The 17,859-nt window shown below is 41.3% G+C and overlaps 1 protein-coding gene across 26 annotated transcripts in view; it reads left to right on the top strand.

Moving 5' to 3' along the window:
* LOC119917204 (neurexin-1a) overlaps positions 1-17,859 on the top strand; it is a 252,869-nt gene that overhangs the window by 94,123 nt on the left and 140,887 nt on the right. For all 26 annotated transcript variants that reach the window (XM_038737402.1, XM_038737391.1, XM_038737387.1 and 23 more), the window contains 3 exons: positions 100-261; positions 4,179-4,620; positions 10,877-11,260. In XM_038737402.1, the coding sequence (XP_038593330.1) occupies positions 100-261; positions 4,179-4,620; positions 10,877-11,260 (988 nt within the window). The remainder of the gene's footprint in view (positions 1-99; positions 262-4,178; positions 4,621-10,876; positions 11,261-17,859) is intronic.

The raw sequence follows: 17,859 nt of genomic DNA, 5'->3' as shown, positions 1-17,859 counted from the left end.
AGGGAAGTGTGTCATAGACCACAAGAAAGGAAAGGCAATGACATTGCAGGATATAGGCTGTCTTGAGTATAGCATGTCCTTTCCCTGTGCTTTGTCTAGGTGACAATATCCGTGGATGGGATTCTGACCACCACAGGATATACACAAGAAGACTACACCATGTTAGGCTCTGATGACTTTTTCTATGTTGGAGGAAGTCCTAGCACAGCTGACCTGCCTGGATCTCCAGTTAGCAACAACTTCATGGGCTGCCTCAAGGAGGTAAACACCACTTCTGTGTGTATGCTGAGGCTGGTGGGTGTACAGGATATGACTGGCTTCACCTTAGGACTCCAAAACAGGCCCTTCTACCCACACACTGACCCTGTCTCATCCTTTACCCTTTGCTTTAGTTTGTTTCTCCTCTTTTCCTCACATACACAAACTTTATTTTGCCTTTACCGCCCCCTCAGTGCTCTCACAATACTGCACACACGTGCACATCGAAGTGTTACACAACCGCACATGAAGAACTCTGTCTTAGAGTGGAATTTAGTACAGGCTTCATACAGCTCTGTCAGGTGCACTTCAAAGGGGGCCAATGATCCTGAGATCAGGCAGTTGAATTTTCATGAGCAGTCAGCTAACTGACACACTTAACACCTCACTATTCTTTCACTGGGGAGCCAGTAGTACCAGGCTGATATGATCTTAGATCACTTATCTAATGACTAACCTTATTACTGTCACGTGTGCTGTTGTCGGTAGCAGTACAAGGTCTATTTACACGAATGTCAGTGCCAGAAATAGGGCTAAAACCCTCACCTTGAAAAAAAACAGCACACCATAAGGAATAGAAATGTGCATCACTGTTTGATATATATGCTGTCAGGTGATGTGTATTGAATTCAGCACATTTTGTATCTTGGATGCTCTGTGGCGTAAGGGGCCCTTTGAATCTGGCTCATGGCTTACAGTCATTTGTCACTCGTCCTTGTGTGTTCTATGATTCTAGGAGTAGGCATATAAACTTCACTTTATCCCTAGAGATGACGCAAGAGAAGGAAAGGAAGAGGTAATCTCTTCACCAGAGGGTTCATAAGTTATACCTATCACTTTATGCTGTATTGTAGCACTTTTATTCTGGTTAATAGGAATTCTGACCTAAAGCATTTAGTTCAGGAGCCACCGGGGATGTGCAAATATATCTACCAGGCAAATCTCTAAAGTACTGAAAAATGATCCATTCATTTATCTCTTGATTCAAAAAACTGTTTCCCCTTTTTTCCTCGTCTCTCTCATTTTTCTTTGTTGTACCTTCTCTTGCTCCTTTGGTGTCCTACATTTTGTCTCTCACCTAAAGCGCAGGCTGTCATCCTCCATGAACCTCTCGGAGAGGTCTGAGGCAGCTCTGTTTAATGAGCAGGCCGTGTACAGCTGATTAGAGGTGTGGTTGTTAAGGGGAGTGTATTTGTTAACTACACATCTCTGAGGTACTGCAGATGTGGTGACAAAGGGAATGGGATTGGTGCACCCTAAGCATGGTCAGCCTAACAACAGTGGCTGCTCTCACTCTATCCTGACATTAATGTATTGAATTGCTCATAAACTTATACGTTGCATTTCTGTGATTGTTCCCAGGAGATGTGAGACAAACATTATTTCCCCTCTTTTATTTGCTCCTATGATCATTTTAATATTTATGATTTAGTTTTATCAGATAATGCAGACATCAATACTAAAATAAAAATTTAAGTCCATACACTGTAAAATCCATAATTATTTTAATTTACTTCGCTTTTATTTGTTGCTGACATTTTTAGTACATTGACAAGCCCCTTGCATCATCTTATCAGGTCTGTTGAATTAAACAGATGCCCCGTCTCAGGTCATCTCCTGTGTATGTGGTGCTAACAATGAGAGGCAGTGGTTCAACATCATGTGCCGTGGGCCATGATTGATGGCATGTTCCCAAAATGGCTTGCTGCAGCGTTTGTGTGCAGATTCCAGTCAGAGTTGCCACGCCTGCCTGTTGGTTCTGATGGCGAAACAAACAGTGGTGCAGTAATAGCTCAGTTGTCACAGCTCTAGCTTGATGACAAATTAGTGCAGTACTACTAGTGCAGCACCAGTTGTAGCTCACACCAAAGATCCTTTGACTCTGAGAGGTGGCCTTAGTCTTGACTATAAAGAATTGATTTTGTTTTATTGGCTGTATCTACTTCACCTTTAGTCTGCACGACTAACGTCCAGTAGGCAGAGATATCATCTTTGATTCCTTTTCTCCTTTTTACATTCTTTCTTGTATCAGGAGATTCTTGTCAAATTACCTTTTTACTCCAATTCTAGTCCTATTAAATCTTTTAAACATCCCATTTGGCTCTGTGTCAGATGTGAGAGCGTACTGTAATTTTTTCTTTTTAGAGGGAAGACAAAGATGTGGGAATAAAAGCCAGCCGTTATCTGTTTCATGTTTTCATCGTGGTTAAGTGCAGTCTCGTATAGTCAGTGGCAAAGCATTTACAAGAAACTAAGGCTGAGCTTACCTAATTCTGATGCACCGCTACCGTGCTCTACCTGAACACTTAGACACAGTAGATCTGAATCAGTGATAAACACAATGCTCCATGCAAATGCATTCCCATCGGAGTTGTCCCTGTTTTCAGGTGAATGCTTAGCATGGCAGCAAATAAAGAACATGGACAGTGATTTCCACAGCTGTAACTCATTTTATTTGTTCCATTGAAATTTATATAGATTCATCATTATGACTCTCTTATGTACTGTAAATACATATGCATGCTAACCATAATGGTGACTTTACTTAATTAGAAGTGCTAGATCAGCATGGCAGAGATCATTGGCTCTGCTTGTGCCTCCTAAGGGTATATTTATATTGCTCCTTTATCCCTCTGCCTCTCATTCTATTGACAGCTTTGTGTTGAAAGTAGTTGCCCTCATAACATTTACTTTCCAGACTGACACTTTATATTAAAAAACTTCAAAAGGTGGTGTGTTTTTGTGGTGAGAGAATTTTGAAATATCATGACCACCACACAGTGATGTTTTAATGAAAAAAGTTTTGAAATGCTAATTAGTGTCTCATACGGAAATCACCATTACAGCTGCACTTGCACAAGATACTCTTTCATTACGGAGATTGGATAATGACGAGGTTATGGCTGTCTCGACTGCTGCCGATTACAGTAGCTCTCTTGTTGGATTTCTAAACACGCAAACAACAGTAAATGAAAATTATCAAGTCGGCAAAATGGTCAGCGCTATGATAATGATTGTAATCCATGGTTAATTGGTGTTATTTTTTTGTAATGAACTGCTTCTGCACCTTGGCTCTAGAGCACTTGGCACTTGAGGTGGTCACATCACTAATGCACTTCATTTAGTTAGCACTTTGCTGCCAAACCCTGTCTGGTTTACAATGTCTGAGAATATAAACTGGTATTGATATGAAGCTTTCTGCCTAAAAGTATGTCGATTTTTGCATTTCATAAATGTTCTAAAATATGTAGAGTTTAGTGAACGACGCAATGTGTATGCTCATGCACTCAAATTTAATTTGCTTTAGAAAGACATATCCATCATCTGTCCTCTTCTATTCTAATCACAGACTGTGACAGGGGCCTTGATCAACATTTTACTTCACACCTGCAATAAAGGCAGCATTTTACATTTATCACTCTCCTTCTCGCTTTTCATGTACAATCCCAGGAGATGCTAGAATAATTTTCTCCGACCATTATCACCATTGTCTTTTAATTCAGACAGTCCCATCCTTCAGTTGAAGCTAAAAGTCAAAATGGATGTCTCATCTATTTACATTTCACTAGCCAGAGTACACAATGCATGTGTTGTGAAGGCTTCAAATGGGGAGCAAAGAAAGCAGGGCGAAGCGAGTGACATTTGGTGCCACGTAAACACAGTTCCTCACTCATAGGTGCAGTGTGACAAAGATGACCAAGGGTTGAGCAGTGCAAACCCTGCTTATGACACACTGTCCTGAGGGGGTGAAATGTGACATGGAACAACTGCTGTTTTACATACCCAGCTCATTAATTTTTTGTAAGCAATTATGCATTAGATTTATTCGATTGCTCAGCAATAGAAGTCAATCTTTAACTTTATAGGTGAGAAATTCTGCTATGTGTGGGATTGACTTTCTTTCTTTTCTCCCAATTCAGGTTGTGTATAAAAACAACGACGTGAGACTTGAGCTATCCAGGCTGGCCAAGCTGGGTGATCCCAAGATGAAGGTCCATGGTACTGTGGCCTTCAAGTGCGAGAATGTGGCCACTCTGGACCCCATCACATTCGAGACGCCAGAGTCTTTTATAATCCTCAACAAGTGGAACGCTAAGAAGACAGGCTCCATCTCCTTCGACTTCCGCACCACAGAGCCCAACGGCCTTCTCCTCTTCAGCCATGGCAAGCCCAAGCAGCAGCCGAAGGATTCCACGAGCCCCCAGACTCTCAAGGTGGACTTCTTTGCCATTGAGATGTTGGATGGCCATCTGTACTTGCTTCTGGACATGGGCTCAGGTACCACAAAGACCAAGGCAGTCAATAAGAAAGTCAATGACGGGGAGTGGTACCATGTGGACTTCCAGCGAGATGGCAGATCAGGTAACTTTCAAGCCTGTTAACATATACAATCTTTAGAGGAATGGGAAAATAAAGGGACAGTGTGGGCTGTTTTTGCTAAGGTCAATGGGGGCCAAGAGCTTCACATGTTGCAACTTAAGAAGATACGTGCAGTGGACAAAACACAAGCAAATTTAGAAAATCTATTTGACAAAACAGGTACAGAATTTTTTTTAAAAAGATGTAAAACAAGGGAAAACTGACATTCACACATCTGACAACACATATGAAACAGAACAAAATGTTCTTCAAATACAGAAATCTGCTGAAGTTGAATACCCATCAGTGGTGTTGGAAAATGATCCAACAAGTGAAGTTTTAACAATCTGACTGCATGGTTCAGATATGTTTGCGGATATCTGCTAAATACCTAATCAATTTGAAGCACGATTTGTTATGCTGCATATGTCAAATTGTCAAAAATTCTTTTGATTGTGTTTTGTCTATTTGCACGTGAAAATGTTTGCTTGTTTGCATGTTTTATGGTGAACTACTCTATAGTCTGAATGACTATCATAGACTCATACAAGCAGGACAAAATACAGCAGAAAACTAGAGCACGAGCTCTGCTGTGCCCCAGCTAGATAAATTATTTAACTCCAACACAAATTCTACTGGAGGGTCACAGTTCACAATTTTCTGTGAAATAAAACATCCATTACGATACCAAGGCTGATACTACACCACCACAGAATAGTATATTCACTAGATGCTTGTAATAAGTTTATTTAAAAAAGGTTTTGGTGATAGTAACCTAACTTCAGATGGTGGTAAGTATGTGTCATATGTCATGATTACAGATTGTGGCAAATAGCATATTTGCCACAAAATAACTTTGCCCCCTTCTCCTGTTGTGTCCTCTAAGCCCTGGGTTGCTCTGCTTTGGTCCCTGTTGATTTGCTTATCTAAGCAGCAATTTGTTAGTGTGTGCTTAGAGCCAAGGCCTTGCAATGTCATGCTGCAAATTAGATATACCCCTTGACCATGTTTTCCACTCCATCTCAAGAGGTGGAAATTAGATTAACTGTTTCATTACCTTTCAAAGCCACACTAGGCTGTGGTCTAAATTTAGCTATAGAGCTATAGATCCCATTCAGGGGCTTTTTTTGAAATTCCACATTCAACTGCATTAATCATAGAGGTTGTTATTTTGTAAAATTCAACCTAAATGCCGCTCCTGTAATTTAGCTGAGGTGGCTGAATACAGTTGTATGCAGTAATATACAGTGCTGAGTGGCATGGATTCAAGTTAACATAAGTGTGGAAGACAAAACTGGGTGACTTCTCAAATAACATAAATCCACAACATTTAGTTATGGTAAACCAAAGTTTACACTGCCTTGCCAAATGAGATGACGTTCATGATCTGTGTATTAACCTCCACAACATCCATACCACCATACAATACACAGACACACACACACACACACACACACACACACTGACGCACACCAGCTATCAGACATCTTTTTTTTGTTAGTCGAGGTCTCTCTACTCACTGTTCTCTCTGTCTACCCTGCCTACGTTTCCATGGAAACAGGAGGTGGTCTCTCCCAGGACTGAGACAGTTACTGCACAGTGCTGTGCTGAGCTGTGCACTAATGACATTTCAGAATAACTTTTCTTCCTTTCCTCAAGTCTAAGGCATCAACACTTACAAGGGAACATAAAGAGGTCTCTGCAGTATGACTTCCCATGTGAGACGTGTAAAAAATAAAAAGGCTGGCGACACAGTGCATTCACACATGGTGGTTTAAAGTTACAAAGCAATCTTGAAATTTACTAGTGCTATTTTATCTTTGCTGACCCTTTAAATTTAAGCCAGTTAAATTCAGCAAGTAAGCCGTCCTCCTAAACCTAAAATCTTGCATCTCGAGATTTCCATGAACTGCACAAAGCACCATTGTTTGCAGTGTGTAATGATGTGTGCACGGCACCTCAAATGGAAGCATTAGAATTTTTGCAGTTCCTTTGTACTGAAAAGGCCTCATGCGATTTCTCATTCCCACAGGACACATGTAATTTTAATGGTGCATTAAATAGCAGATTTGTGCAAATTGAGTGAGGTAAAACACCTTTACAATAGCTTTTCCAAATTTATTATGTCCATAAATAATTGCAATATATTGATATTAGGTTTATATCAGAGTTGATTAGAACTCAAAAAAATTGTTTATTTGTGGACATTCAACAAACGTAAATACATGGGGGGTTTTTATGTTGTTTTTTGGGGAGTTTTTTTCATCCGATATGTCTTGGACCAACTGAATAGATTTTGGTTGTTAAAGGTCAAATGTCAAGGTGACTGTTACCTCACAAAACACGTTTTTGGCCATAACTCAGAAACTGATTACCATTTCTTACAGTTTGTCACTGAATAGGTGACACTTTTGACTCAAATGTCAAAGATCATTGTAACCTCAATACAGGTTTTTAGCCAAAATTTACAAATGAATTGGGCGATTCCAGATTTCACACAATAAAACAAATACAGATGCCATAAACAATATAGCACAGTGCACGGCTTCCTCTCGCTCATCCATTCTGCTTCATTCTGAATTTTGAGCGCCTGGCTAAACGTGATCCTGTGAGTGAGTTTCATCTACAGCTCATAGAGAAGCTTTGCATCTAAATATGCCAGGAGAAAACAAAAGAACCACATTTTGTGTTGCTATCCTCTTTAAGAATACATCTTTACATAATAATCACGTAAATGTGTACCTGTTTATCCACTACGTTGATGAAAAACAAACAATGTATATTTACTAGGATGAACTCATCAATATAGTGATAACATCCATTTAGCCAAAAAATGTATACTTTATAGCTTTTATTCAATTCCTTCCTATTATTTGCTATATATATTATATAAGTCTGGACAGTTGAAACTGCAACTTGAGTGGTTGGCAGAGGCATACAACTGCAGGGCAGTGATTCTAGTTAATATTTTATAGAATTAAGGTCATTTTAAAACATAAGAAAATAATTCACTAGTCCCCTGAGCGCATGAGTCACAAAACATATGGTACACTCTGCTTTTCATCTGTGCATCTGATGTTTTATTAATACACACCACCAAGCACATCACTCAAAACAAAAGTGCAACACAACAGCCAGACATAATTATCTGCAGCCGGGTCCTCCATGTGCAACTTTTCCTGCAGCCGTGACAATGGCATATAATGATCCCTGCCCTATTTAGTTTAGCTCGGCTCTTCCTGCTGGAAGCCACCCTGTAAATGGACTCTCGCTCTCAGACAGCATCTTCTAACCTCAATGCATTAGAGACGCTAAGAGACACTCTGCTTTTAAGTGAGGGCTTCTGGACCGGGAGTGCCGTAGGTCACTCATCAGAGACATTACACGGACATTGCTCTGTTGTAGTCCCACTTCCTACCACGGCACGCTCACCACTACTTCACACACAAAAACATGCACACACGTACAGTCCACGAACCGAAACATGTGCACACGCACACACACACATAGACAACAAATCTCCCAACCCCACAGCCCACTCACAAGTGTCTCTCTCTACAGAGAATCCAATCACATGGAGAGATTTGGCCGTATCGCCCTAACTGGATTGTAGTAATCCCCTGTCTAACATGTTTTGGGGATGTGTGAGTGGGGTTAGGGGACATCATGCCAAGTTGAGCCTGGCTGCTGACGCAGAAAGTGTGAGAGAGATCCGAGCTGTCACCGGGACCCCTGCCTTCAGGTTTGATGATGGAGTACCTCTTATGGGTCAGACCGTAGAGAAAGAGAGGGAGAGACATAACTGTGGTCAACATTTGCTGGAATGCTGATCTCCGTCAATATTATTCATCCTCATTTAGTGCCTGCATCATCATTTTGATCAAATCTCGTAAACTGTACATCCCCTGCACTTGCTTCTCCAGATATTATTTGCAGCTGTGCTCCCTCATCTGCTCTCTTATCTGTCATCATACACCCCTCCCTCATCTTCTTTCCAGACATCTTTATCTCCATGTTCCTATCTTGTTCTGTATCCATCTCCTCCTCTTTTATGCTCACTGCCGCTCGCAAAGACACATCCCCTTTCCCTTTTGGCTATGAATACTGCTCCAAACAGAGGCAGTCCTGCAGTGTGTTACGCATTTTGTTTCCCATGCTGCTAGCCTGGTGATGGCACATGCCCCCATGGGATTGTATAGTGCCTTCTGACTTAACATAGCTTGACTGTGTTTACACACTTCCTTACAGGACTGTGACAAGTGAGCAGAGCACTCTGAGAAGATGCCTGAAAGACGCTGACATCCTTCTCTTGCCTCCCACTTACATCAATTTCGACAGACATGCTTACTGTAGACTTACAGCATCCTTGTTTGCTGTTCACAACTGTAATAAGATTTAAGTAGAGATAGCCTAAGATTTAAAAAAGCCATCAGATGAGGACGCCTTAAGAATTAACTTTGTGAATATATGGTTTACAAAGTGGTGCTACAAACAATAAATATTTAGGACAATATGACTGTCATATCTGTCATGTGGGGAAATCTGGCATAACTAGAGTGTAAATACTTCCTACTGACCATACTGATGCTCATCCTTCAGCCGGGCACCTGCTCTACTCCCAGAAAAGTTTCCTTGCTAATGAGTTTGATGTAGTGAGCTCATTAGCTATAACCTGAAGGGAGCTGTTCTGGCTGCGTGACGGGTGGCCCTTGCCAAGTGTGCAAAGCTTGGAAGTCACAACAGCTGTGGCTGGAGAAAGCAGGGGCAGTGGGTGGCGGCAGGAAAGTGCTGGAACAGATGCCTGGGGCCAAGACCCTGAGAAAAGAGCTGGAACATGTTAGTGGGACCAGGTTAATCATTGTGCACTAGGTCCTTTGCTGTCTCTCTCAGGCACTTCTGCAAGAAGGCTGACTCACCTTGGCTGTAAAGAACATACATAACAATGATTATTATTAGCTTATAAAGTGACTTCAATTTTTTTTTTTTTCTCATGTGGCAGCCTTTCTTCAGATTTAACAGCTCAAAAAGCAAAGAAAAACAGAATTGTGCTTTCACTGAAAAAAATATACATATATTTATCATACGTATAATTAATTGTGATATGTATATTCATGCATGCTAATGGGAGCTCTAATGAAATGTGAAAGGCCCCATTTAATATCTAATGCGTCTCTAAAATGTGCCAGGCAGCCCTGCTGAAAATTCATGTGTGGCTTAGGGCTTGTTTCCCAGCATAAACACTTTGACTAGAAAAGTAACTTTAAAGCTGCACTCTTCTTCCACATACAAGCAGTTGTGCCATGTAGCCTGAGGCAATCAGCTAATAGCTCCTTTATATCTGCCATGGCATGAATCTGCCACTCAAAATGCAAATTATGACTTTATGGCAATTTTTATATTTGAGCATTTCTACTACTATTTCTCTGCAAACCCCCCCCCCCGCGCGGATCCTCAGCAGCACGGTATATAGATTACTGGACGAGGATGTGGGCAGTGGAGGCAGCCACCATTAATTAAAGATCCACAATGGCTCTTGCACTGAGAGTAACAGATCCATATACAAATTAATCACCCGGTCTGAGTCCCACAGTAAGGCCTTCCTTTCCACAGCTTTACAGTCCAGTCATGTCCGCTGTTGTTTACCGTGCTCCAGATCGAGAATTAAACCTGAATGAGAGTGATAAATCATGGTGGGGAAACACACAAACTCTCATTGCAGGTTTATGTGTTGCAGAGGCAAACAGGAGGAGAGATGGGGTAAAGAAATTGGCCTGCAGTCTGTTAATCAAGTTCAAAAAGATGGCTGTGATGTTTTTTTTGTTTGTTTGTTTGTTTGGTTGAAATGATAGAGGGGGCAACAATTTTTCTTCTCCTCTCCTTTCTTTTTTTATGACCACTCTTTTATAGATAAATGAGATTTATTATGGGAAAATGGAGAGGATACTCTTCGGGATCCCAGATTAGGCTACTAATAGACTAGCTGTCCTGTGATTAATGTGTCTTATCAACACCCATCAGTCATTCTAAATGAAGAAAATCCTGGCCCTGTCCAGATGGATAACACTAATTAAGCTAATTTCTTCATCAAACCATCTTTAAATGGGTCTTCTCTGCATATTTGTGTTGCTGAAGGGCAATAGTGTCTTTTGGCACCTACACTCACTGATAGGTGTTATATTCTGTCCATCTGGTGAATAAACTCTTAGTTGTTCAAAGAAAAAGGAAAAAAAAACTTATTCCACTGTATCTTTTTTTTAAGGAACCATCTCTATCAACACCCTCCGTACTGCCTACACAGCCCCTGGAGAAAGTGAGATCTTGGACTTGGATGACAATCTCTACCTCGGGGGTCTGCCAGAGAACAAAATGGGGCTGGTCTTCCCCACTGAGGTGTGGACAGCACTGCTCAACTACGGCTACGTGGGCTGCATCCGGGATCTGTTCATTGACGGACAGAGTAAGGATGTCCGGCGCCTGGCTGAGATCCAGAAGGCTGCCGGGGTCAAGCCCTCCTGCTCTAAGGAGCCTCCCAAACAGTGTTTGAGCAACCCCTGCCAAAACAATGGGATCTGTAGAGAGGGCTGGAACCGCTATGTGTGTGACTGCTCTGGGACTGGATACCTGGGACGCTCCTGTGAAAGAGGTAGGAGTTTGTTTTTATCTCATTTTGTCTACCCTGCTTGTTGTGGAAGCACATAATTTCTGCCTGGTAGGCATCTGGATTTGTCATTATGGAATGTTGATGATGCTACACAGTCACACACTTCTACCTTGCTATGCATTGTCTTGAGGTAGGCATGGGGATCGTGAAAATGTGAATATAATTGACATCAAAGACACCCAGAAAAAGAATGGTTTTAATTATGTACACTACAGACTTCTTTGTCTGAAAGGGACCTCCTTTCAAGTTCAGGCTCAACAGCATCACCAGACAAAAGCCTCCAGTTGGTGTTTTTATCTTGGCTGATGGTTGAACATCAGCAGCTCTGGAACAGCAAACTGAAAGTAACAGAAGACAAGAAAAGAAAGTGTGCATGCGGAGATAGACAGCCACAGAGGGGCAGACAGAATGAGTCAGGGTACTTAGAGAGTTGACTGGCTGATGTTAGACTACATTGAGTGGCAGGTGACTGACACACCGCTGAGACGCTGCTGGTCACGTCCACCATGCACACTGGCCTGTAAATTGGCTGTCTTCTGCTAACCATTTGGCTCATCAAACCACTCGCTCATGACCAGACCTGGTGCAGAATACTTATCCCCCTCTCTACTCCAGAGAAGAGAAATAGGAGAAGTGAGTGTCACACAACTTACAGCTGGGGCAGACGCACACCTGACTCTGCAGTTGTTTATTACATGGAAAGCACAGTTTTTATAGGTGTGCATATAAAAAGAAAAGTATGTCAACCCATCTTCTCAAATTCTTCAATAGTATTTCACGTTGGTAGAGTTATATGTTGTGGCACTAAAGCCAATATTTGAAAATAACAACCAGTCAGAAGGACATTTTCTGTGCTCACTTATGCGAAACTCCACTTTTGTGCCTGTTCAGCATTTGCTTGTTGGCCTGTTTGGCTAGAGGATTGCCCTTTGACCTCTTTGATTGAAATCTAGCTGGATTAAAACAACAACCAGCTGTGTGAAGAAGCCAAATCCTTCACTAGCTAATATAGTCTGCTCTGAGGCAATTATTTTCTGACAAAAATTGGAATTTCAAGCTTATTTACGTAATCACACTTAGTGGATGAATATGTTGGATGTATAGTCCATTCACCAAAGAGATTTGCAATATTAACTTATATTAATAGACCAGTTGAGAATCTTATAATATTATTAGATATGTTTCAGGCTTAATAACATGTCTATGCTGTATTTAATCATTTCTAATAACCAAGTACATTGGCCAAATTGGATATTGACTTTGTGTAAAGCTACTTTATACAGTCAATTTATAATAAATATCATATCAATACAAATGTTTACATTATATCTTCATAAATCCATCTCTAACACCAGGATTGCACTCAAGTGGTAACACTGTTATGTTGCAGCAAATGAGCAAAAACAGTTAACATATGCATAATCAAGGCAAATGTCAAAAAGACCCCAAGCATGTCACACTGTTATCACGGTGTGATGCGTCTGCACAGGAATGACAGCAGGAACAGGTTCTCTCATTGGGGGGGGGTCCTGTTGGAATGTAACACATCCCACGCAGTCACATGTGTCATCTCTACATGCTACGTGTTTCTCCTCTGTGCTTAAGTCGTTCACCTTATAAAATGGTGTTGCGTAAATATCCTGTAATTGGGATGAAGAAAATGTCTGATGCTGATGAGGTGGCTGGCTGCTGATAGAAATCAGCTGAAGCAAAATAATACAGAAGTACATGAGAGATGTTGTACTTGTTGTACCTTTTTGCTGTTATGAATACAGCTTATTTAGTCATGCATGTCTTATGACATGTGACAAGTCTTGTAATTGCAGTATTGTAGTTAATGCAGGACAGGACATTAGTATTGTTGAGAACCAAATAAAAAAATAATATACAAAACTGAATCTCCCTCGATCTCTGATAAATGTGTCAGTTTGGCTTGGCTCTGCACTGCTCCACATGTGTGCTTCCATTCTAGCTAATGAGTTGACAGGAATTAGGGCATAGTACATGAGGGAGGTGGAGTGGGCATTGGATACAGATCGTTTCACTTCAGCAAGACCATTACTTATTCAGAGAATGTACTTGGACTCAAAAACGATATAATCCATTCTGACCTCATCAGAAAACAGAAGCAGAAAGCATGTTACAAAGGTCTCTGCCACTTTGACCCCCTCTCCTCCCTCCTAACACTCGAGCTTCTTCTGGCTTCTCGGCTGCTCTGTCCAACTCTCTCGCTTTCCGGCTGTCTCTACTCCATGTATGAGACTGGCATCGGGCGAGAGTGTGAATGGGAGCAGTGGTATGGAGGATGGGCCCTGGTGTGCTGCCAGCTGTTTTGATGGCTCCAGATTGCCTCTGCGCTGGTAGGATGAAGCAGGCACCAGCAGGCCGAGGAGCTGTCAAAAGAATTACCCCAGCTCTCACTTATCCATGCATGGTGTACCACCCGGTGGCAAAATACAGCTACTGCATATGGCGGAGGAGGAGGACAACAACGAGTGGAAGGAACAGGAGGTGGAGCTTCGGAAGAGAACCATGGAGCTATTCGCCCTATTTTGAGAGATTTTAATTAAGCAGACAAAGCAATTTTCCCCCTTGCATCCCAAATGTCTTCCCCTTCATTGTTCCTCCAGTTGCTAATTAGCCCAAATATTAGTCTTGCAGTGTGAGGCTAAGGCATCCTCCCAGATGGTGTAGTAGGTGCGTTGCAGCACATGCACGTAATCCCTAATGAGGTGTGACATGCTGGATTCCAACACTGACAGCACCTGCATTATTTCACATGAACAGTGGTTGGAGATGGAGGTTTACTTACACGTACTTGCGATGAATAAAGATAAATGCTGAAGATCAATGTGTAGATCATTACGCAAGTATGCTCACTGTACACCACATATACTAGACACACACACACACACACACACACACACACATGACTTGCTGAAGTATGCACAATAGCAGAACTCTGCTTTTTTCTGCTTTCACCTGCTTGCCAGCAGGAATTTTATCAGCTTAAAATCTTATTTATTTTGTTGTTAAATACATTTGTCCTAAACTATAGGTCATTCTTTTGGAATATGTCATTAACTGGAAGCATGAATCCATAATATTAGAATATATGATGTGATATATAAATGCCATTATCTTCAATAGGTGTTCGGATATCATGCTCCAAAACATAGTCCTCAATTGCAATATTCACAACCTTAGAATAGAAACACTAATTAGTATTAAATTACGGTAGTTTAACTATAAAGAAAATGGTTCTTTTAGCACATGTATTGCTTTTCAGAGCATACAGCCATTTGCCATTGGCCCGAAGCTAAAGCCAAGAGGTGCAGAATGTTATTGCGTAATTGTGAAATGCCCTAAAAGGGGAGTATGGCTGAGTTGTAGCATTAAAGCACATTTTAACCATGCCCTTTGACAGCACACTGCGTGTTAGTCACCATTCACCACACTTGAATATAGTCACAAATTAGAGGGAACTGGTCGTCTCGCACCCTTAAGCATTGTAAACAGATGTGTAGAAAATTGGTTGAAACACATGAAAAATATGACTCGTGCTGTGAGAAGATTTTTCTGGGGATATAAGCACATGTTACGGAATAGAGATCTGGCTAAGAGTGACATACACTCAAATTTGTGTTAGTGAACGGACCTGAAGGAAACATTCAATGAGCCTCACAGTCTTTGTCAAAGCACTATGTTTAAGTATTATGGCTTTTGATGTCTGTTTTCTACAGCTTTGTATAATAGGTCTTGTTGAGAGACCTTACCACGGCAAAGACCAAAGACTGAAGATTAACTCATAAATCATTAAACTAAGTGGTAATTCTCCTTTAATAGTCTCAATGGGCTGAAAAACCTAATTCGCATATACTAAATCTTTACCATCTTGGCTGTTGCTTGTATTCTTGACAGCTCTCTCTGAAGTTGCAGATTCCAGCTCTCTGAGCGGACACACTGATCCATTTTCTTTCTTTGCTCTCATTTTGTAGCCCCTAATGAAATTGCCGTATGGTCACAGAGAAGCAGATGTGAATTTTGCCCACAATGATGATGTTTCTTTCTATATAGAGAGAGAATATTTTCCCTGTCACTGGAAATCCACTCAGTAGGCAGGTTGTTTTCACACTTTTAATAGCCAGTGAGTCTGTTTCTTGGATTGTGTATACTAAGATACTCAAAGAGGGCTGCGGTGAAGAAGACATGAGCAGCTTTGAATTATTTATGATATCTCTGAGCCATAAAAACATTTTCTAAAAGCCTTTGGCAGGTGTTTTTTCCGGCAAATTTTGAATTGGATTGGGCCTGGTGCCCTTATACTCTAGGACATCACAATCCTGTGATATGCAGCTGACAGCTCTCCCTTCCTGCAGAGCCTCTTCTCCTTGGGGGAGATTGGAGGAAGAACTATGTGTCTCTCTGCCAGTACTCGCCCTTGTTAGTAGCACAGCCTTATTTGTTAGTTATCTGAAAGTGCCCCCCATCACTTCTTGTTTTTTCGTGAAAATCAGAAAACAATGTTGTGTTGTGCTTTACAAGACAGAAAATGAATGCTTGGTTAAGTTTGGTATGCTCCATCTCCCCTGTGACAGCCTCATGTTGGGTTGGCACATACAGAAGCTCCAGCTTCAGTACTCTCAATTTATTTTGATATTAAACACAGGAGTGCCATTATAAATGTCTTGGCTTCCAGGATTGGATTTTTGGCAGGTGCTCACTTTGCATTAGGTAATGATTCCCTCACATGTCATTCTCAATATTTTCACATCTATTTGGACCTTTTTTATTTATGGCATTTTGGACAACCTCTTATATGAATCTCAGCAAAGGTGACATCTTGAATGAAATGCAATATTTACTCCACTTGTGATTTAATTTGATCCATCTTTTCAGTCTGAAAAAAATCAAGCTTAGGCATAGGAATAAATTATTCTTTGGTATCACCAGATGTTGCAAAGGGTACTTCCCATCATTACTTTTCCTCTTACCTTGATTTTTAGTAGGCGTGTTTTAATAATAACAATAATAATAACAATCATAACCAAAATCAATTGACCAGACTCCATGCTGATTGTTATATACAGTTGGTGATTAACATAACAGTGGTGACACAATGCTATACTTTTTTAAGAAGATACTTTTATCATTATCAGCGCATATACTGTCAGATTTGTTTAGTTTCCTTTTTACCGTGAGTATATTTTCACAAATATAAAATGCATCCTATTTCAGACTGAGGCATTTTAAAGGGGTAGGGTTTATGCTGGAGTAGGAATTCTATACAGTTCAGCACTCAGATCTATCACTCACTGTTTGGCAGTAATGATTTTCACATCCCATCTTCCCAGCGTAAACATACACCTGAGCAACAGACACTTATTGTTTATTTGCTTACAGCATTAAGCATAGTTACATACAAAAAAAAGTGCTGCTACTAGAAAATAGTCTCACTGGGTTTAAGTGCTAGCTAATATTACATATTTCAAGTATTAGGGGCTTGAACAGTTGCTCTGTTTTTCCTGGCATCTGCTAACAGTTTCTAAATGCAGCTCTTTGCTTTAGCTGCCTGGCAGGAAGCAGACAGTTTAGCAGTGAGAACTCGTTTGTCACACGCCCCTGTCATCTGCAGCATACCCCAGGAGGGCGTGGAGAAATTGGATTTGGGTGAGGAATGTGACGGAGTCATCCCAGGGGATGGATGCGACATTGGCTCTGTGTGACTCGGAAGTGGTGATGAGGTGGTGTGTGTACATCGTCACCCTATCGCCCCCACCGCCCCCACCACCCCCACCGCTCCCCATCTCCTGTCCCCCCCAACTCGGGTTCTATCTGTCTCAGCGCTGCAGCTGCAGTAATGGCTTTCTTATTGGGTTATGGTTTAGTTACACTACCGGAAATGCTGTTACAACCCCTTGCCAGCGTTAAACAATCTCCCCTGCATTTCTCCAGACGGCCGCCTAATGCTTTGAGTAAATGCAGTCACCCTGAGCAGAAGCTCAATATTCAAGGTCCACAGACTATTACGATACTGTCACCGTTTGTGTTATTTTCCTCAGTCAATATCAATTTGTCCTTTTGTAGTTTGTCACTATTATATTGCAGTTACAAAAATTGTGAATGCAAGGCTGCCACTTGTTCTCCAGTAAAACATGAACTCTGTTAGTTTGTATTGATAGAGTTACCTTTATTTCCTTTTTTGTGGGGGTTCACTGCTGACCCAGTGTGTATCTGCTGCCATACTCTGTGTTGTCAGTGATGGAGGCCACCACCTAAACTGGCACAGAGAAGACAGGACTCAGACTTTGCAGGGGGTTTGGGTAGCTGTCAGCTGTAGTACACAGTGTAAAGTGATGCAAGACCTGACTCGTCTTTACTCACTGCTTTTGGGTGACGAATATGCCTACATTCCATTTAGGAGTAACTTACTCGTGAGTTTTGTATTGACCCATTGATTTTGTATTGTATTTGTAATTCTTGATACCTAATTGTTGGATTCACCAGCATTGAGAGTGACTGTGTGTGTCTGCTGTCAGTGAGACGCAGTAGTCTAGCCTAACAAACCTGAAAAGCACATG

Source organism: Micropterus salmoides, unplaced genomic scaffold (genome assembly GCF_014851395.1).
Source record: "Micropterus salmoides isolate LMB-PRFRI ecotype aquatic unplaced genomic scaffold, ASM1485139v1 Ms_hic_scaffold_22, whole genome shotgun sequence".
NCBI lineage: Eukaryota > Metazoa > Chordata > Actinopteri > Centrarchiformes > Centrarchidae > Micropterus > Micropterus salmoides.
Note: the sequence above shows the minus strand (reverse complement) of the source record. Positions and strands in the feature narration are given on the sequence as shown.